Source organism: Sus scrofa, chromosome 3 (assembly GCF_000003025.6).
Source record: "Sus scrofa isolate TJ Tabasco breed Duroc chromosome 3, Sscrofa11.1, whole genome shotgun sequence".
Lineage (NCBI taxonomy): Eukaryota > Metazoa > Chordata > Mammalia > Artiodactyla > Suidae > Sus > Sus scrofa.
Window position 1 is genome coordinate 121832649 of NC_010445.4, and position 21513 is coordinate 121854161.

Genomic DNA, 21513 nt, shown 5'->3' on the forward strand with positions numbered 1-21513 from the left:
AGCCAAAAAACATACAAAGGCAGTTTTTAGAATAGTGTGTATTTACAATAAACACAGACTTACTATACAAAGGTAAATCTAACAACAGTGAAAAAATGAGAAGATGGACGCATGAAATTGATCTTCAGGAAAATAATGAATGTTAGGAAGACTCTAAAATACACTAAAAATGGAAATCACTGTTATCAGAAATTAGACCTATACATATAGGAAATCCTATTTATTTGTAAACATTCTATCAAGGGAAATGGTCACAAAAGTAACTTGAGAGAGAAGGAAAAGTAAACATGAGCCCATCACTTGTTCCATACCTCAGAGACCTCGATTTCTGTGCCAACCTTCTCTTTCTTAAGGGCACTCTATTTGGGTGTCTTAAGTCACGAAGAGTCAAGGTTAAGCTAGCTTCACAACACTTTACTCAAATGCTGACATTACAAAGCACTTACTCTAATGTGGTTTTTCCCAAGCCGTTCCCAGAGCCTGTCAGTTTTGGGGTTCACTGGGACAACAACGTGATGTACGGTGTCTGGAACGGAATCCTCTCCTTTTAAATCAACCCAGGTGGGAAAATGCATTATCTTCTCAGACAATTTCTTCACATCAAAAGAATGCAAAGTGGCTGAGCAGACAATTACCTAAGAAGAGAAAAACTGAAACTTAGATAAACTTTTATAACAACAATAACTGTACCTTATGAATACAGATACGGGGCACAAAGTATGCTAAGCCTGGACTCTGAAGACAAGTTCAATACCTGACTCTGTAGCAACAACTAGTGGTGTGACTTTGGGCAGGTTAATCTCTCTGAGCTTCAGTCCCCTCACTGTCCCAGAAATCATGTCATCTATTTCTCAGGGCCCTACAAAAACTAAGGATGAAGAAGTTTTTAAAAATCTAAAGTCATAAGTTACTATTTATCCCTTTCACTTAAAAGCCTCTACCTCTCAATTCTTCCTAAGAAAACAGAATGAGAAAGAATAATATTTTAAGAAATAATTACGAAAGAAATGAGTACTTTTCAACAGCTCAGGACATTTTTCCTTCGAAGAAGCAGTACTCAGAGCCTAGACTATAAACCCAAAATGCTCTATAGGAAAAAAAACAAAACAAAACAAACCCTGTAAGTCTACAAGTCTTCTGTAACACCTAAGTAATTTCCTCAAATTCTCTTCACCTCAATCATAAGGTAAAGCAAAATGTGAACATAAAACCTAAAAAAGTTAAGCATTAACACATAACAACTGTCTACACGTATTTTAAGATACATTAGTTATTTTATACCTGAAGTCTTTTGCCATCAGAGGTAATCTGAGGAATCTGATTGTGAATCCTATTTATAAAATCAGAGTAACCTTGAGAAAGAAGCCCGTCCTGCAGAAGAAGCAAACAAAAGCATGTTTTTAAATCCATATCTAAATCTTTCTTCTCTAAATTAAAATATAAGTTATGAAATTGGAGTTCCCATCTTGGCGCAGTGGTTAACAAATCCGACTAGGAACCATGAGGTTGCGGGTTTGATCCCTGGCCTTGCTCAGTGGGTTGAGGATCTGGCGTTGCGTGAGCTGTAGTGTGGGTCACAGACGCGGCTCGGATCTGGTGTTGCTGTGGCTCTGGCGTAGGCCGGCAGCTACAGCTCCGATTGGACCCCTGGCCTGGGAACCGCCATATGCTGTGGGAGCAGCCCTAGAAAAGGCAAAAAGACCAAAAAAAAAAAAAAAAAAAAAAAAAAAAAAAAAAAGATATGGAAAATAATTCATATACATACTTACTTCCTTATTTTCCAAATAATTATTTTCTACTGGATATTCAAAGACAAGTTATAAATTTGTTTTTTGTTTGTTTTGTCTTTTTTCTTTTTAGGGCCACACCCACGATATATGGAGGTTCCCAGGCCAGGGGTCAAATTAGAGCTGCAGCTGCCAGCCTACACCAGAGCCACAGCAATGCCAAATCAGAGCCATGTCTGCGACCTACCCCACAGCTCATGGCAACACCCGATCCTTAACCCACTGAGCAAGGCCAGGGATCGAACCCGCAACCTCATGGTTCCTAGTCAGATTCGTTTCCACTGCACCATGACGGGAACGCCTATAAATTTCTATTTAAATTTCATGTGACTATAATACAAAAAAGCTGACAATAAATAACCAAACCATAGTCTGGTATTTTCTAAAATCAGTGTAAGAGTTAACAGCTCCTATGACATCTCCTTCAGACTATGGCTTTAACAGGAAAAAACAAAAACCTTCAGTGTTGAGAAACTACTTCATCTTGACAATAATTTGGAACTATGTCTCAAGAGCCTCAAACACATTAACATAATCTGTAATGTGTAAAAAAATATATATGTACAAACAAAATAACTATTTGGAGTGAAAAATAAACCTATTTATGTACATATCTAATAATGGCAGTGATTAAATAAACCATGCAGTACACAAATGAGACCATTAGACAGTCTTCACAAATTATTTACAAATAATGGCATGAAATACTTATGTACCACATCCAAAAAAAAAAAAAGTTTCCCAGATTCCGCATAACTTAACTACATAAAACAGCAATTACATAAATATAAGGCGTGAACAAAAACATATCAAACTGCTAAGTGTTTATCTCTAGGTATTGGGATCATGACTGAATTGCATTGTTTTCTTCATTATTTCACATATTTGATCTCCCAAAACATAAACAAACATCTTTTTTAAATGCATGAGTATATTTCAACATACAGCTTCATCCAGGACCAGAATCTGACTTGGGATAAGTTCAGCTTTCCAGTTGACACCAAATCATCCAGTCTCCCCGGAGTGCCAACCACTATATCCACCTGAAAAATACCCAAAAAAGCACCTGAGGAAAACTGAAGAACTATTATAAGCACCTTAAAATAGCAACCAACAACAGTCTAATAACTTACGATAACTTATAATTACAGTAACTTATAATAAATAAAATACACAGACACAAACACCTTTCAGTCAAGTCCATGGTATAGTGATTAGGAACATGGGCTTTGAAGTAAGCTCTACCTGTGAGTTTTAAGATCTGGGGCAAATTACTTAATATTTGGTATACGACCTCTTCCTAAACTGTAAAGTGGGGAAGAAAACCATCACAAAGGCCTATTGTGAGAACCAAGTAAGAAAATGTATATAACCCATTTAGCAGGTCTGGCTCATTTCTAGAAAGCAGTCAATAAAGGTTAAGTATTTTTAAAATGTGTATATGGATGTGTGTTGTGTGAGAGTACACATAAGGTTATATACAACATCATTCAATAACTCTGACAATTCAAAACTTTTACTCTTTTATCAAGAGGCATAAAAAAATATCACCTCTGGAGTTCCCATTGTGGTTCAGTAGTAATGAGTCCAACTAGTACCCATGAGGATGTGGGTTCGATCCCTGGCCCCTCAGTGGGGTAAGGATCTGATGTTGCCATGAGCTGTGGTGTAGGTCGCAGACGCAGCTCGGATCTGGCGTGGCTGTGGTGTAGGCCGGCAGCTGCAGCTCCATTTAGACCCCTAGCCTGGGAACTTCTATATGCTGCAGGTGCAGCTCTTAAAAAAAAAAAAAGAAAGAAAGAATAAAAAATCATTTCTATTCTTTTTCACTTGTTTTCTCCACTCTAGACTGAAAACATAACTGTCTCCTAATTTATCACTAGTCTCATTACTTCAGTATCTCCCCCCCTTGAAAAATGAGAAAATGTGAATGGACTTTTAACTTGACCCTAAGAAGGCATTTATACATCCATGAAAAGACATTTCTGAAGTTACTGTTTGAACTACACTGACAACTACAAGCAAGTCTCAGTTCAATCTTGAAAAATACGAAGATAAAACCCATTCAATGTATTAAGAATCTACTATGTGCCAAGCACTGTAACAGGTGCTGTACACAGCAATAAATGAAATACTATTCTGGTTCTAAGTGCAATTATCTCTTTACCAAAGGATGCTAAACCACCATGTAAGTTTCCTCTCCTCAATTTCAGTAGGTAGGGTCAGTAGGTAGAGACCAGGCACCAGGTTTCTCAGGTTTAAAAAAATAAAAGTTAGTTATATTAGAAAAACCTGAGAGAAATATTTACATGACTTGGATAGTAGTGCCAACCACTTATTCAGATCTAAGTGCTACATGTTGCATAACTGCACAACTTTAAAAGATTAAAAAAATTAGAGTTATATGTCTAACTCCCAAAGCTGATTTCTGCCCCCAGCATAAGACACAACACAGGGCTAAGGTTGAGCCAGAGGATAATGGGAGATAAAAGAATATTGTAAAGATGGTAAGAAGAGCAGAAAGAATACATTAGCTCGCCTAAGTAGAACAGAATTGACTCCTGCCAAGAAATCTACGGAAAATAAATTTGGGTTTGAGGACTCAAGATGGAGAATGAACCTGTCCTATAATCACTAAAATAAAACACATCAGACAGCATGCTACTATCTTAGAACAATGTTAAGTACGGTTATATGATTCCTCACTCTGAATATGCCACACCAGGTCAAATCTAAACCATTCAGCATGAAATTTCAATGGATGGGGGCACCAATGGAACTCAAGGGAGAACATATTTGCTCACCATGTCTCAACATTAGGTGGTTCAAATTAAAGGATAAAATGTTTAGGGAAGGGAATGGAAGAGAAATTTTTAAAGGAGAAAGTTACTTCCTACATACAAAATATTTTATGAAGTTCTGCCTATATCTGAATTGACCAGCAACTAATAGTTTCCCAAATTTCTTCTCCAGACAGGAAGATCAGAGTCCTAGCTTCGTCTTTTAAAACTGCACACCCCTTTTTTTTTTCTTTTTTGTCTTTTTGCCTTTTCTAAGGCTGCTCCCTCGGCATATGAAGGTTCCCAGGTTAGGGGTCCAAACAGAGCTATAGCTGCCAGCCTACGCCAGAGCCACAGCAACTCAGGATCCGAGCCGGTCTGCAACCTATATCACAGCTCACGGCAATGCCGGATCCTTTTTTTTTTTTTCTTTTGTCTTTTTTTTTTTTGCTATTTCTTGAGCTGCTCCTGCAGCACATGGAGGTTCCCAGGCTAGGGGTCCAATCGGAGCTGTGGCCGCCAGCCTACGCCAGAGCCACAGCAACCCAGGATCCGAGCCGTGTCTGCAACCTACACCACAGCTCATGGCAACGCCGGATCCTTAACCCACTGAGCAAGAGCAGGGACCGAACCCACAACCTCATGGTTCCTAGTCGGATTCGTTAACCACTGTGCCACGAAGGGAACTCCCAAAACTGCGCACCCTTTAGGACTTCCTCTTACACAAAACTGAACTCCTCTCCCTCCTACTAGAATTACTGCCTTACCATCCTTCGGCCTTCCCAAGGATCACTGCCAAAACATCCACCTTCTCTGCAGTGCATCTTACCTCCCTTTCTACTCAGCTCCAGTTTCTTCTTTTTCAATTATCCCTAAAGTAATGACTCTTAAGCATGAAAATGGGAAGGAAATTCTCAGGTGCTTGGGAAAAAATTTTTTTCATATATGTTGGAATTTTGTATGAGGGGCTTGGAAGAGACTGCCGTGCTATACCTACTTTTGGGGAAAGGCAGAGTTGTAAGAGGTTTCTGAACAAACACACACTCTTTTGACCTTGTTCTAATTTCAGCCTCATTTGACTTTTCTTGAAACACAAGAGAACTACATCGCCAAAATGACAACATATAATGCTACTTTTTAAAAATTAAAGTACAACTTACCCCATTATCTAAAACAGAGAGCTGATCTCGTGCTGCAACACCTCCAATTATCAGAAGCTCCCTGAAATAAATACCAGAATAATAATGTAGAAAAAAATTCAAGCTTGCTGTATTGTTTGTTTCCAATTTGGGGGAGGTGATATTAAAATCGAGTAAGTGAGAAAGAATTTATAACAAAAGTCTGGAGAAAGCAGGAAACAAGGCACTTCATTTCCAGTAGCTAATATATAAAACGTTAATACAGGGTAATGTAACTGAGGAGAACATGAAAGCTGGAACCCAGAACACATCATTCTTCTTCTCCATGTCCTTCTGTATTGTCATAATCCCACATGCCCCAAAATGTGGTTTCAGTCTATCTTTACAGACACATGCGGTTGTATGTGTATAAAACACATACTCTGAAAGAATATATAAATGTCAATTTTAAAAAGCTGCCTCCAGGTAGAAAAACTAAAAACTGGGTAGTGAGGTGAAAGGAGACTTAGCTGTCACAGAATATCCTTTCGCAATGTTTGAATTTTATTCATTCCAAATACTTCCAAAAACATGTGTATACTAGAAAAGATTGCCTTATGCCAAGACAATTCAATAGGAGGAAAGAAGAGTCTTTTCAACAAATGGCTGTAGAACAAATGAACATGTACATGCAAAAGAATGAAGTTCAACAACTTCTTCAGGCCACACACAAAAATTAACGCAAAATGAATCACAGACCTAAATATAAGAGCTAAAACTATAAAACTCTTAGAAGAAAACATAAGGGTAAATTTTCATGATCTCAATTTAGGCAATGTCCCTTACAGTACCAAAAAAAACCTAAAACAAAGGCAACAAATGAAAAAATAAACTGGATTTCATCAAAATTAAAAACTTTTGTACTTCGAAGGATACTACTGGGAAACTGAAAAAGCCCACAGAATTACAAAATATTTGCAAATCATATATCTAATCACAATATTACATATATGTCTCCTTCCTATCTATCTACCTACCTACCCATCTAAATCAGAATAAAGAACCCTTAAAACTCAACAACCCAACTGAAAAGTGGGCAAAGAATTTGAAAGGACACTATAGATGGCTGCAAAGCACACAAAAAAATGTTCAACATGATTAGCTACCAGGGAAATACAAACAAAACCACAGGGAGATACCACTTCACACCCATCAGGAGGCCGTAACTGTAAAGACAGATACGAGGTGAGAACACGGAGAAACTGGAACCCTCCACACGTTACTACCAGGAACGTAAAAGAGTGCCGTCACTTTGAAAAACAGCTGCTGATTCCCGAAGATGACAAACAGGAAGCTACTACATGATCCAGCAATTCCGCTCCTGGGCATATATCCAGGAGGAATGGAAAGGGATGTCCACACAAATCTGTACACTAACGTTCCTAGCACAGCAGGCAAAGTGGGAACAACCCAAGTGCCCACCAACAGATGAACGGATTAGGAGAAATGTGGTCTATGCACACAATGGAATACTTCCTGGCAATAAAAAGGAACTGAGTACTGATACATGGTATAATATTGATGAGCCTTAAAAACATTATGCGAAATGAGAGACGTCAGTCTCAAAAGAGCACATACTGTCCAACTGCATCTATATAAAATGCCCAAAATGGGCAATTCTACGGACAGAAAATAAATCAGTGGCTGGTTAGGGATGGGGCGGTTGCAGGGAACTAGGAGGGACTGCATGCCCTTTCTTCTGAGGGCGATGAAAACGGTCTACAATTGGTTTTGGTGGCTGCACAATTCTGTGAACAGAATAAAAACTAAAACAACCTGTACACTTCATGTGAACTGTATCTTACCCACAGCCATTCACAAAAAAGATCGTCTCCTTTCAATAAACAGCAGATAAAGTTACTTCCTGGAGGAGCCAGATGACTTTTAACCAGAAGTAGCTACCAAATATTTATCTGACCAGCCATTTACTAATCTTATTCACAATGTGATCAGTCGTTTAAAAAATACCAGAAAATGCTGAGAAAACGGATGATGTTAACATCAAGTCCCATAAATCCTACAACTGATTAAAAACTGGCTTCATGGTTGCCTACTGTCACCTTAGGCAATGTAAATAAGAAAAAGAAAACCCTTTCTTTCTAGTGTGTGAATGTCTGTTACCCTGACATAGTCCCGAACCACCTACCACTCCAGAGTATCCTAAATCCAGTAACACCAGACACCAGACTGCCTACTTAAGAATCACCTGGAAGAGCTGCCATTCTTCCTTAAAAACAAGCAAAGGAATCCTGGAAAATCTGATTCAATATCTCCAAAGGAAGGACCAAGAAATCTGTGTTTTTAAATAAGGTCCTTAAGTTCCCAGGTTTGGTAACTATGGCCCCTAACTAAGTCTTTCAATATTTTTTTTTTTTTACAAATCTTTGTTCTTATCCACCTTCCTAATCAGATAAATTAATCCCTATAAATTTAGCAGAAGAAAAAGACACCTAACAATCTATGCTTGTGTGCAAAGCACGGCAGGGTTGAGGAATTTCAAAGACCAGCCTCTGCCCTGAGGAGTGTATACCTGAGCTGGGAGGAGTAAGCTGTGCCTGTTTACAACAAGGAGCACTAACTCCCACAGGATGGTGCAAGGAGGAAGGACTGGGCTGGTGCAGATATGTTAGGCTCACAAAAAGACCAGGGCCTGAAGGGAAGGGGGTCCTCAAAGGAGGAAAGGGCTCATTTGTACTGAAGACCAAAAGGAGAAATACACAACTTTACCACTTTTAATCAACAGATTTTACCGTCCATCTTCAAGTCTTTGTCCAGATGCATGTTAATCTTTACACATAATTACGGCATAAAAACCAGTTCATACTAGTGTTTTACATTCTTCCAAACGCTTTTTTTTTTTTTTTTTCAGGGCTGCACCCAGGGCATATGAAAGTCCCCAGGCTAGGGGTCTGATCAGACCTGCAGCTGCCAGCCTACACCACAGCCACAGCAACGCCACATCCGAGCCGCATCTGTGATATATAGCACAGTTCACAGCAACGCTGGATCCTTAACCCACTGAGCAAGGGATCGAACCTGCATCCTCATGGGTACTAGTCGGGTTCCTAAGTTGCTGAGCCACCACAGGATCTCCCCCAGAACACTCTCTTAAGTAGAGTCCCAAGTCTCTAAAACCAAGCAGGTGCTCTGGTTACGTACCCTGGTGATGACTTTCCTGTCATAACCCCAAGGCCTCACATCAAACCACTCCCCTTGTTTCTCCTTCCTCCACTCTCCCCACATTCCCACACATAACTCCATGAAAGCAAAGACAAACTCTCATTGTTATATCCTGATCCCTAGCCTAAGTATTCAGAGAGTTACTGAAACAGTGAAATGCATCAATCCTCAAAATAAAATTAGGAATAATTTCACATAAAAAGTTTTACTAAGTATAAATTTACCCCTGAATAAGTTTAACTTAGAAGATCAATATTAAAAACAGAGGTCTATGTGACAGCAATAATTCAGTTTCTGAAGTTAGTGGTTATGGCTGCACAACCTCACTGATCACAGTAAAAACCCCTGAATTGTACACTTTACATGGTGACTTTTATGGAGCATGAATTATATTTCAGTAAGAAAAGGCAATTAAAAGCAAAATTAATAAAAATTCAGTGGCAAATCAACTGACAGAGCAGTTTACCTGTATGGTATGGCTTTCCTCAAGTGAAAAGGGACTTTGCTACTGAGCAAGAAGCTCCCCAAGTTGACTAGACTTACGGTCTGCCCCCCAAAGGCAGAGAGAGCCCCAGCACTAGACCGACCAGTCTGCACGCCTACGGGGAAGAAGGTCACCACTGTGAGAGGCTCGAATGAACCTCACCAAGTTTACTAACACGCTGGGAACAGAGTGACATACATTGTCCGTGCAAATGAAGCAATGATGCCAACACTGAATGAAATGGCCCCTTTAAAAAGTTAATTCTTACTCTGACACTGGTTTCCAAACCATGACTCTTCAAGTAAGATGAAAAAAAAAAATCTCGATTTACTTTTTTATTCAAACTTTTCTCACTTAAACGAGTTTTATATAGAAACTAAATGCTCTGAAATACCCAAGTTAAATATGTTCACACACTCATACACGGCCTATGTACACACACCTCATTTCTTTCTACCTTAGTCCTCTCTGAAACACCTCAGACATAAGACAATAGGCATTTAAGCACAAAAGGAAGCTTTACCTTAATTTAGGATTATCAATGTATTTCTTAAACTGCTTGATGTTATTCAAAGTTTGCTCAGCCAACTCTCGGGAAGGTTCCACGATGAGAGCTTTCGGAGCATTGGGGAGAAACTTGGTCTGAGCCACCTGCGCATTACCTTAAGAGAATAAAAAAGATGGGAATATATTCAGGTCCTACCTCAGAAGACTTCACTTGTAAACCATGAGGGCAAATCTTCCAAGATCAAGAATGCAAATAACAGCTGTCAAAGGGTACAGGAGATAGACCAAAGCTAAGATTCCTAAAATGCACTAAGGCCTTCTTTAAACCTATTTGTAGTAACTGCAATTGGTTTTATGCTTTGTGATCAATTAAACAAGCTGTGAAGTGTACTGACTTTATCTAACAGAGCAGCAGGATAACGAGTGTGAGCTTCGAGGTGTGAATTCAGTTCGAGCCCTTGTCCTGAGACCTCGAGTCCCTACTCCTCAGGTTGCCTTACGGGGTTGTTGTGAAGAGCAAACGATGCAACTAAAGCACTTAACACCGTGCCACGGCGCTTAATAAGCACACAATTTCTACAGAGGAGATACCAGCATCACCATGTACTTAAACTGAAGCCAAACACTTGGAGTTTCATGCATTAGGTTTGTGAAACTGAATTTTACCGACGTGTTAAATAAAGATGCGCAACTGACCCCGCAGAGCGAGCACGTGTAACTCACCAGCAGAAGCCTTACTTACTGGAGGGTCCCTAATACCCCGTCCCTGAGATCCTCGCCCTCTCCGGTGCCATACCTGAGTGCTGTGACTTGACAACGAAGCTATCCGATGCCTTGGAAAGGGCAACAAAACCGTCTTTTGGTGGAAACTTAAATTCTTCTTCTCCGAAGTTAAATTTTAGTTCAGCATTCTGGCATTGAATAAAGGAGAAAATGAAATTTCTTAACCTGCGAACCAACTAACCAATGTGAAATAATGAAGATTAAAGTAGCTTCTAATCACAGAAAAATTTTTCTGATTACCTTCAAAACACAAGCGGGAAAGAGGGCTTGGTTCTTCATATGTGGTGGTATTTCAAATGCCAGACCAAGGTCTTTCCCTTTAAAAAAGAGAGAGAGACAGAAATTGAAATCACCAGAAAAGAACTTCCACACGCTCATGCCATCAAATCTACCAGCCCACCTGCACGCCTGCTGCCCCTATGACCATGAATTACCTGTGCTGCCTGATACCGTCCTCTTCACTTTTTTACTTTATTCCTGAAACTGTCCCTTCTCCCCCTCTACAACTTTCTTTTTTTTTTTGGCCACACTACAGCATGCAGTGACAATGCCAAAGTCTTTAATGGCTAAGCCACCAGGGAACTCCAAATTTTAATTATCCTCTTCCTACTGGATTGCTTTCAGCAGACACTTGAACTAGATATTCCATAGCAAACACACTAGAATAGCTTCCATAGTAACACAGACAAACCTTCTTGAACACACAACTCCTCATTTATCTTTTATTTTCTCCTCTTTTCTGTAGTAAAACTCCCTGATTTCCACTTTTACTGTTTCCACTTCATTTCATTCCATCCTCTGTTGAACTGAGTCCCAGTGAGGCGCCCCCTAATCGCCCTTCATTCCACCACAACAGCTCTTTGTCAAGCTCAGTAACGAATGACCTCCACTTGCCAAACCCAGGAGTCAGCTCTCACTTCTCCTTCTACACTAGACCCACCAGCAGCACTGGGCACAACTTGACTGGCCCATCCTCCTTCAAATGCTTTCCTCGCCTGGCCTGCAGGACCTCAATGTCTTTTGGCTTTCCTCCTCCCGGCTTTCCTCCTCATTCGCGGCTGCTGGATTCTCCTCAATTTGCTACCTTCTAACCACAAGAATACCCCAGGCCCCAGGTCTCTACGCTCCATTATCTACTCTCATTCCTAGGTGACCGCACTCAGTCCTATGACTTTAAGCATCATCCATGGCCCAATGACTCCCACAGGTGTATCTCCAATTCTGATGACTCCTCTCAATGCCTGACTTGTACATTTACCTTACTTGATTTCATCGCTTAGGTGTCTTTAAGTGTCTCAAACTTAACTTACCCCAACAGAACTCCTAGCATCCTACTGGCCCCTTAACTGCTGTTACCACCCACCCACCTGCTAGTCTGTTTTCCTCAAAGCAGCCATGATGATAGCAAGATTCAACTAAAGACGATGCTGATTCTCTACTCAAAACCGCAGTGGCTTCCAATCTCACTCAAAATAAAAAGTCTGTATCACGGCCTAGCAGGCCGTACATGGCCGGGCTCTGTCATGGCCTAGCAGGCCCTACATGGCTGGTCTCACCGTCTCACTGATCTAGAATGCTAACACCCTCCCCTGCTGCTCACTGGGCTCCAGACCCACTGGGCTCCTCACTGTTCAAATAAATCCCCAAACATACTTTCATTTCAGGGCCTTTGCAATCAGTGGGCCCCCCAGCCTGAAATACTCTTCCAAGATACCTGCATGGCCCACCACCCAACTCTACCAGACTTCTACTCAAAGGCCACCTTATCAGAAAAGCCTTCTCTGACCACCCCAGACTGCTCTCTCTTGCCATCTCCTCACCCAGATTTAGATGTTTCCTACCTAACATAATATGGTATTTGTCTATCTCTGCCTACCTAAAGATAAACCAGCACCTACCAGCCTGCCTGGCACACAGCAAAACACTCAAAAGAAAGGCAGGGAGGAAGGGAAAGAAGATATAAGACAGTGAGGGAATTAAAAAAAAAAAAAAAAAAAAAAAACCCACAAATACTGGATATCATATATATTCTCTAACAAAATGAGCCATAGAATGCTTACCATTTTTGGAGAATTTGACATGGCCTTTATCTATATCTAGGTAACATCCAATGGTATCATGCATAGTGAATTCCTAAAAAACCAGAAAGTCAAGTGCTGTTAATAAAAAGCAAAATTATAGATAAGGTTAAAAGTTCATATACAGACGTTCCCGTTGTGGCGCAGCAGAAACGAATCCGACCAGTATCCACGAAGATGTGGGGTCCATCCCGGGCCTCACTCAGTGGGTCGGGGATCTGGCGTTGTTGTGAGCTCACAGCTTGGATCCCGTGTTGCTGTGGCTGTGGCACAGGCCAATAGCTATAGCTCCCCTTCAATCCTTAGCCTGGGAACCTCCATATGCCATAGGTGTGGCCCTAAAAAGCAAAACACAACTAAAAAAAAGTTCAAATATAACTGCGAAGTATGCATTAGTGCTTCAAAATAATTACTTAAAATTCTAAGGTAGAAGTTAAAGAAGCCTACTATAGCATGTCATATGTAATAGCAGAAGCATCAAAGAAGCTTTTTTAGAATCAACATGCCATTAAGGCTCATCCACATTACTATAAACTACCAGAACAAATGTATTTAGATTCAACATGATTAAAAATAAGGAAGGAGAACAGAAGTATTAAAAGTCGAAACCAAAATCAAAATGGGGAGAAAACCGAAAACAAAATAATATACTTTGGACGGGCTAATAAACGGCATCAATGAAAAACATTTTTCTCATACTGTTAATTCCTTCACTGAAGTCAAATCTGAACTTCTCAAGGAAAACATTCACCAAATTCCCTTGAATTTGAGAATTTTTATACCCTCAGCTATGTCATGACTAATTAAGAAAATTTATTAACGCTATGATTAAATCATTAATACAACTCACCTCTCCATAATTATCAAATTGTTTATTGTGGGACTTCTTTCCTGTTCCACCAAAGCCAAATCCAAACTTGTCAGTACCTAGATTTAAAAAGCATTTACAGAGGTGTTAAAAATAACTATAAAGTTCAAAGCACCGTAAGTTTCCAAGTTGAAGATAACTCGCACCTCTGCAGCACCATGTGGTACATATTCATGCATATACTATACTCATTAACTTGACTCATAGTATTCTTTTTTTTTTGTCATTTTTAGGGCTGCACTCGTGACATACGGAGGTCCCCAGGCTAGAGGTCCAATTGGAGCTGCAGCTGCTGGCCTACACCACAGCCACAGCAATGCCGGATCCTTAACCCGCTGAGTGAGGCCAGAGACAGAACCTGTGTCCTCATGTACACTAGTCAGATTCGTTTCCTCTGAGCCACGACAGGAACTCCCACTCATATTCTTAATTTTATTTCTCCTGACTTTATAATGTTGTCATATCTATTTTTTGGTACTTCAAATCATTTTTGGAACAGGGAGGAGTATAGGTAAATATTATTCCCATATTTCTAAAATATAAGCTTTGTATGGTTTTATTATCTTGCTCCCCACTAAAACAAAACCTTAAAACCCACAATTCAATTCAGTTTATTTTAGAAACACTTACCTAGGTCTAGGGAAGCCTGCATAGAAGACCAGCCAACCCTGCACAATCCTTGGTCGTGACAGGATACTTCATAGTAGTGTTTCCCTATGAGGGCAAAATACTGTGAGACTTACGTCAATTACACACGAGGTTCGTTTACCACGGAGCCCCTTTCCCACTATTTCTGAATTACAACTTGTGTATTCCAAATGGAGAATGGTAGATCTTTTTACAGCATTAAAAAGCTTTTCACATCTTTGATTTAAAGTGATTAAAAGCAGGGGTCATGTATTAGTACATTGCCTCAAAAGTTTACGCAGGTACAAATGTTACTCAAATACCTTTCGTCAATCCTTTAGTAGCTCTACATCCATGCCACTCCTTTACTTCTCTGCTTTGACAACAAAGACCATCTGACCCAATTGCTGGATTTGAGAAAAACAAAGAAACCCATGTCAGTACGGATTATGGAAAGCATGCCTTCTGAAATGAGTATTATTCAGCCTCACTAATGAGTCCTTTACTTGCTGGAATGTTCCAGAGACGGGGATGTGCTGATTCCTGCAGGAAGACAACAGCTTCCCCGCAGTGACTGTCCTCATTCTCCCCTGGAGGCCCAGGCCTGGGACGACTTCGGCACTGTCATCTGTTAACCAGGACAGGACTGCGTGGCAACAATTCTAAAAAGGAATCTACACAGCACCTGACCTGACTCGCACTAACGCTGGCTGCATCACCAACACAGGTTTAGACAACTATCTCCGGAGTCCTTTAAAGAAATGGAGATGGAGAATGATGCAGCACCTGCTCACCAATACTTGCTGTTCTTCACGCTGAGGGTCTGAGTGAATGCTAGGCTAAAAGGACAACAGAAACTGTCTCGGGCTGGTTCCCCGGGCCCTGGATCCAGAAACATAAAAGGAGAGCAGGAGAAGCCTGGATAAAAAAACCTGCAGTTGTTATCACTCCTATCGGGACTCTAAAAGATGAAGTTCTACATTATAGGTCACAGTCAGTGCTTAATGCGGCTTTTTTCTGTTCTGGTTCAGGCTTGCAAATCCCATTAGGCACGTACAACAAACTTTTAAAAAAGCACTTTATCACACCTTTTCCTTCACTCACTATTTATTTAAAGTATAAATTCTTATTCATACGGGTACATTCTGTCATGACCCCTCAGGCCCCTCTACCTTCTCCTGCATCCTGTTTTTTTCTCTCATTGACACCTGGAGAACATGCTGCCAAGTCAACACTACGGTTCTGATTTACTCTTCATCATGGCTAAATGACAGTCCTTGAATACACCCTAATCTTTGTTTACCATTCTGGCGGCATTTACTTTGATGGCACTGTTTCCATCACTGCAAGTAATGCCGCATCAGACGGCTCCGTATGTACATCCTTGCTTGCTGGTACTTTGATTCTTTGAGATTGACCTTCCATGAATATGTATTTTATATATATTAATAAGTAGTGCCAAACTGCTGTCCAGAGAGGCAGTAGTTTAGAAGTCAGTTTTCATTCTTTTGGATTCCTGCCAGTCAGATGAGTATAAAATAACACTCACTGTAACTTTAATTTCCATTTCCTTATTACCTGTTAACTTGACCTCTGCATGTTTATTCCCATTTGGCTTTGCTTTTCTGTGAATTGCCTATTCGTATCCTTTGTCCATTTTTCTTACCAGTTGTTTATCTCTTTTTCTTACTGAAACAGGTAACACTTCATTTGCTACCAACACAACCATCCCTTACTAGTTTATAAGGATTCTTTTTCTTTTTAAGTTTTACTGAGGTATTGTTGATTTACAAGGTTGTGATGATTTCGGCTATACCACAAAGTGATTCAGCTACACATATCTACATATCCATTCTCTCTCAGATTCTTTTCCCACATAGATTATCCCAGAATATTGCGTAGAGTTCTCTGTGCAGGATTATCTTTCATCAACACTGCACTGAAAACAAGTTTCTGAGCTGCAAATTAGCTACTAGTGTCTATCCACTTACCAAAAGCAGATCCTCTATCGTATGGGTTCATTTGCCATTTGTTCAGCACTAAAGAAATTAAAATAAGAAAAGTTACAAATGTAATCAAAAACATTTTATAAAAAACCAAGGCAAATGTGATACCTTAATTCTCTAGATTCAACGTGGTGTTGCACATTATTTGGAATGTATGATTAAAAGTGTTGCAGCTTTTATTGAAAGTAAAGCAGAAACTGAAAACTGAAACATGTCAAAAATAATAGTCACTGGCCCATCTAGAGCCAAAATCTTTGCTGTTCACTTGCTTCAGCTCCTTTTTATTAGACGGCACTGATCTTTGTCGTAACTATGAGGGCACTGATAAAATGCAGTTCTGATGACTTCGATCATAATGAAAATAACTGACCAACACGTCAGAATCTAATTATCACTTTATCATTATTAAAAGCAAGTCCTTTATCTTAAATAATTCCAAAGTCAAGAAATATTTTCCTCTTCATTTTTATGGCATCAGCATTTTCCTTTTCTAAAACATTACAAGTCTGGATAGTCAAAGAATTGCAATCACTAAAGAGAACTCTATGTGTTTTCAAACTCAATTTCCGTCCAGGGTAGAAATCTTTTCTGGATTATTTCTGGTCAAACGATATCTACCATCTGCTTAAATACTCTGAATGAGGGAGGAGCAACTTTCTCTTGAGCTTCTCTCTTCCACTGTGGGCTCGATCTAGCTACAAGGAACTAGGTTAAAGAGAAATCTTCAACTCTCTTTCTAACTAGGCCTGGTCTTCGTTTCTAGATCAGTTATTCTCTCTCCAGATCCCGCCAATGATTTAGCAATTCTGCCATCTTCTCTTTTACCTGTTTCTCCATTTTTAAATACCTGGGTTCCTTATTCTTCACAGGATATGATTTTTGGAACCACATCCATTCTGGTTATCCTTCTATGAAGGCATTCTTTTTTATCATCACCTCTCATAAATGACGGTTTATACTTATTATGAGTTCTGGGACTATTTCTAAATAGGCTCACAATCTAACCAGTTTATATCCACTATCTGTTTGACAATCCATTTACAAATGAGTTCATTCTACAAACTACATAACACTGTTGCTTTCAAACTCTTGAGAAGAAAATGTGGATATGCCCGGTTCACTCCACTTAAGCTTGCAATTTTGTCACAGTCCTATTTTGTAACATGAAACAAAAGTGACCTAAAATATAACAAAACCATAGATTACTCAAGAGAGACTGGAATTGAAAAACTGTTCAACAAAAGCAATGTAATTTAAGGATGAGAAAACTGATGTAAGATTGTTCATGGCACACATAGGACCAATCTTCACGGAGACAGGACTGTAAATAAGACACTGGCTTTAAAATGTACACTTTACATTTTAACTTCCTGGGCTCCTTTTCTCTTATCCTAACAGAAAATGCAAGTCTCTTTCGCTGTGGGAAGTAATTATTTCCCATCATCAGGGATTTTCACTCTATCAATTACTTGTAAGATCCTTCCTTAACGCCTTTATAAAACACTGTACCAATTTACTTTCACTATCATACACAAAACGTTACCAAGTTAAGCAAAACATTAAAATAACTAAATACGATTTCCAAAATGCCACTGTTTTCTCAGAGCGAGCTCTATTACTATGTTAGGAGGGACAATCTCTCAGCATTGAGGCTCCAAGTGACATTTAGCAGCCCCGGTTTCCCGGGCACCAAATGCCGATACCATCCCCCAGATGCTGACAATAAAAACACACACTCAAATGTCACATCTGTAAATACCAGGAATGAGAACTACTAATTTATACAAAAATAAATTATTAATATGTAAAAATTACCTGAAGCACCAGTTTTAATTGTCGTTTTTCCTTTTTTGCCTTCCTGTTGGTCTTTCAGAGTTTCATAAACTATCTGGATAACTGGAATACTGAAAGCCTATCAAAGAAACAATAATTCTCTATATTAGAATTCAGATACCAGTTTATTAATCAATATAAATTACAGTAATTTAAATAATTTCACATATTCCTGACTGCTGCTCCAATTTGCCCAAACCCAAAATACCAGTAAGGTAACAGGAGCTGACTGAATGAAGGAAATAAGAACGAGCTGACAGCCCAAAACAATAAACAATAGGGACCTACAGAATGAGCCTAAACCAAAACATCATTCAGTCTGACAAACTGTTTCTCAAGTCCAGGGCAACAGGAGATCAATCCTTATTGAAAACTTATTACTAGAGCCACTGCATTAAAACTCAGAAGTGGGTATAAATACTAAAGATACAGTAACTCTTTCTCCAAGACCAGTTTAAAATGATTCTTAAAACCATATTCTCGGAGTTCCCGTTGTGGCGCAGTGGTTAACGAATCCGACTAGGAACCATGAGTTTGTGGGTTCCATCCCTGCCCTTGCTCAGTGGGTTAACGATCCAGCGTTGCTGTGAGCTGTGGTGTAGGTTGCAGACGCAGCTCGGATCCCGCGTTGCTGTGGCTCTGGCGTAGGCCGGTGGCTACAGCTCCGATTCAACCCCTAGCCTGGGAACCTCCATATGCCACGGAAGCGGCCCAAGAAATAGCAAAAAGACCAAAAACAAAAAAAAAAAAAAAAAATCAACTCAAGGGGAGTTCCCATCGTCGTGGCTCAATGGTTGACGAATCCGACTAGGAACCAAGAGGTTGCGGGTTTGATCCCGGGCCTTGCTCATTGGTTTGAGAATCCAGCATTGCCGTGACCTGTGGTGTAGGTTGAAGACACAGCTCAGATCTCGCGTTGCTGTGCCTCTGGCATAGGCCAGCAGCTACAGCTCCGATTGGACCCCTAGCCTGGGAACCTCCATATGCCACGGAAGCAGCCCTAGAAAAGGCAAAATGACAAAAAAAAAAAAAAAAAAAAAAATCAACTCTTGGAGTGCCTGTTGTGGCTCAGTGGGTTAAGGACCTGATTTTGTCTCTATGAGGATGCAGGCTTGATCCCTGGGTTAAGGATCCGGCATTGCTACAAGCTGCAGGATAGGTCACAGATGCGGCTCAGATCCAGTGTTGCTGTGGCGCAGGCCTCAGCCACAGCTCCAATTGGGACCTCTGGCCCAGGAACCTCCATATGCCACAGCTGCAGCTGTATAAAAAAGAAAAAGAAAAAAGAAAAAAATCAGCTCTTAAAAAAGGGAGTCAATTTAAGTTTACTACTTACACCAGTTTTTCCACTTCCTGTTTCTGCAGCCTAAAAAAAAAAGTTCAGTTGTCAAATTAATGTGATACCATGTAGAAACCTTAAATTCATTCGCTAGCTTCATTTTCAATGTTTCCGGATTACTCAGATTTCCTTAGCCAACTCTAATGCCCATCTTGCCACGTCTCCTCTATTCCTTGAGGGAACCTGTTCTCCCTTTTCTTTTCCAATTGCTACCATTCGACTCTAAACCCTCATCATTCTAACTTAGACTGTTATAAAAGTAACCTAACAGTGCCTCATTTCTCAGAGATGTACTACAAGCTGCTACCAAATCAGTCTTCATAAAAGCACAATTCTAACCACGCAACACGTCCCTACGTAAACACCTCAACAAATACCCAAACCCTCTAACGTGACACTCGAGAAAGGGCTCCACTGATCTGACCCACTACGGACTTCCCATCTTAGCTCAAGTTACGCCCCACCTCTCCAAACACCCCATCTACGGGAAGCCCTCTGGGATGATGGCCGGCACGCTCCCGATGACTGTCTTTGTTGATGTCCTCTCCACCTAAAGAGCACTTCTCTTTATCTTCCCCTGTCCAAAACCTACTTCCTCCAAGCTGAATCTCTTAAGATTCCTCAAGCAGAAGAAGAAGTGGGTTCCCACTTGACTCTCGTCGCATTCTGCATTTCTGAGATAGGTGCCACTTTCCCCTTTGGATGACATCGACCCCGTACGTCGTGCTGTGCTACCGGGTTTAAGCTTCAAAGCCTGCATCTTATTCACCTTGGTGTTCCCCACAATTTCTACCTAACTACTCTGAATGCAGCGTGTGTATCCTAAGCGTTGGTGCATGAGCACAATACACGTGTTAAAAATGTCACTTTTAAGCCTATGGAGCTCTTAAAGTGCGTCATAACCAGCCCCAGGACTGTGTTTCCCCAGCTTCCAACCACCCACCACATTTAAACGTACCATGAGTACATCACCTCCTCCCAGGATCAGTGGGATCGACTCAGCCTGAATATCAGTTGGGAGGCTAAAAGAATCATATTTTGAAGAACTTTTAGTTGGTAAAAAGATCACCTAAGCTAATTAAGTCACATCAAACTATAAACCTAGGGGGAGGAAGTGGGATGGATGGGGAGTTTGGGGCTGGTAGATGCAAACTATTACATTCAAAATGGATAAGCAATGAGAGCCTACTGTACAGCAGAGAGAACTCTATGCAGCCTCTTGGGATAGGTCATGATGGAAGACAGTATGAGAAAAAGAATGTATATATGGGTATGACTGGGTCACTTTGCCGTACAGCAGAAATTGGCACAACACTGTAAATAACTACATTCTAATGAAAATAAAATTTAAAAAAAAAACTATAAACCTAAGAGAGAATTTGGTAAAAATTACCCACCTTTTTCAGCTAAAAATACATCAACATTTAAAAACAGAACCCTAAAATTCAGAGAATTACAAGAAAACACACTATTTTACTTATCCAGCTAGGCCCAAAAATATCTAATAAAATCACTCACCGTAAATTATAAAACATTATACATTTAAGCTTTAAAAGATGGAGGTACTTACAGCCAATCCATCTCTTCCACGGCTTGTGCAATCTCAGGCATAACACCCATCTCTAAAAATAAAAATTAATTTTAAAAACTACACATTCTAAACTTAAATCACATCGCTCTTAAAATTACTGTTTAACAGGAAATGGGTTTGAAGCATAGCGCAGTTACACAGCATCTCTTGAATGTGGCACCGCTGAAAGAGTTCTGGAGAAAGACTTGAGCTCCAATTCAAGTTCTCATGAGCACTATGACCTCAGGCAAGCTGTACGCCTACTTCTCCGCCCAAAACGGAGCTAACATTACTTACCTTGTAGGGATATGGGAAGATTACAGACAACCACATATAACGCATCCAGCCACTGTTGACACTTAGTCACCAGTGAGTGTTTCCTTCCCAGGATTAGTGAAGAATCTGTCAGAGCTGGAGAGAAGGTTCTAGACCAGCACCTTGGTTGTTTCATCTAGAGATAACGCAGAAGTCATGTGCCTTGGCTATGTGAGGA

At 40.2% G+C, this 21513-nt stretch overlaps 1 protein-coding gene across 1 annotated transcript in view; it reads right to left on the reverse strand.

Annotated features, from left to right (window-relative positions):
* DDX1 (DEAD-box helicase 1) overlaps positions 1–21513 on the reverse strand; it is a 38268-nt gene that overhangs the window by 14249 nt on the left and 2506 nt on the right. The window contains 17 exon segments of the mRNA XM_021087822.1: positions 447–635; positions 1282–1371; positions 2733–2749; positions 2752–2830; positions 5728–5788; positions 9933–10071; positions 10713–10827; positions 10940–11016; positions 12760–12832; positions 13628–13704; positions 14276–14359; positions 14596–14679; positions 16264–16311; positions 18094–18190; positions 19448–19477; positions 20409–20472; positions 21021–21072. Coding sequence (XP_020943481.1) covers positions 447–635; positions 1282–1371; positions 2733–2749; positions 2752–2830; positions 5728–5788; positions 9933–10071; positions 10713–10827; positions 10940–11016; positions 12760–12832; positions 13628–13704; positions 14276–14359; positions 14596–14679; positions 16264–16311; positions 18094–18190; positions 19448–19477; positions 20409–20472; positions 21021–21072 — 1376 coding nt within the window.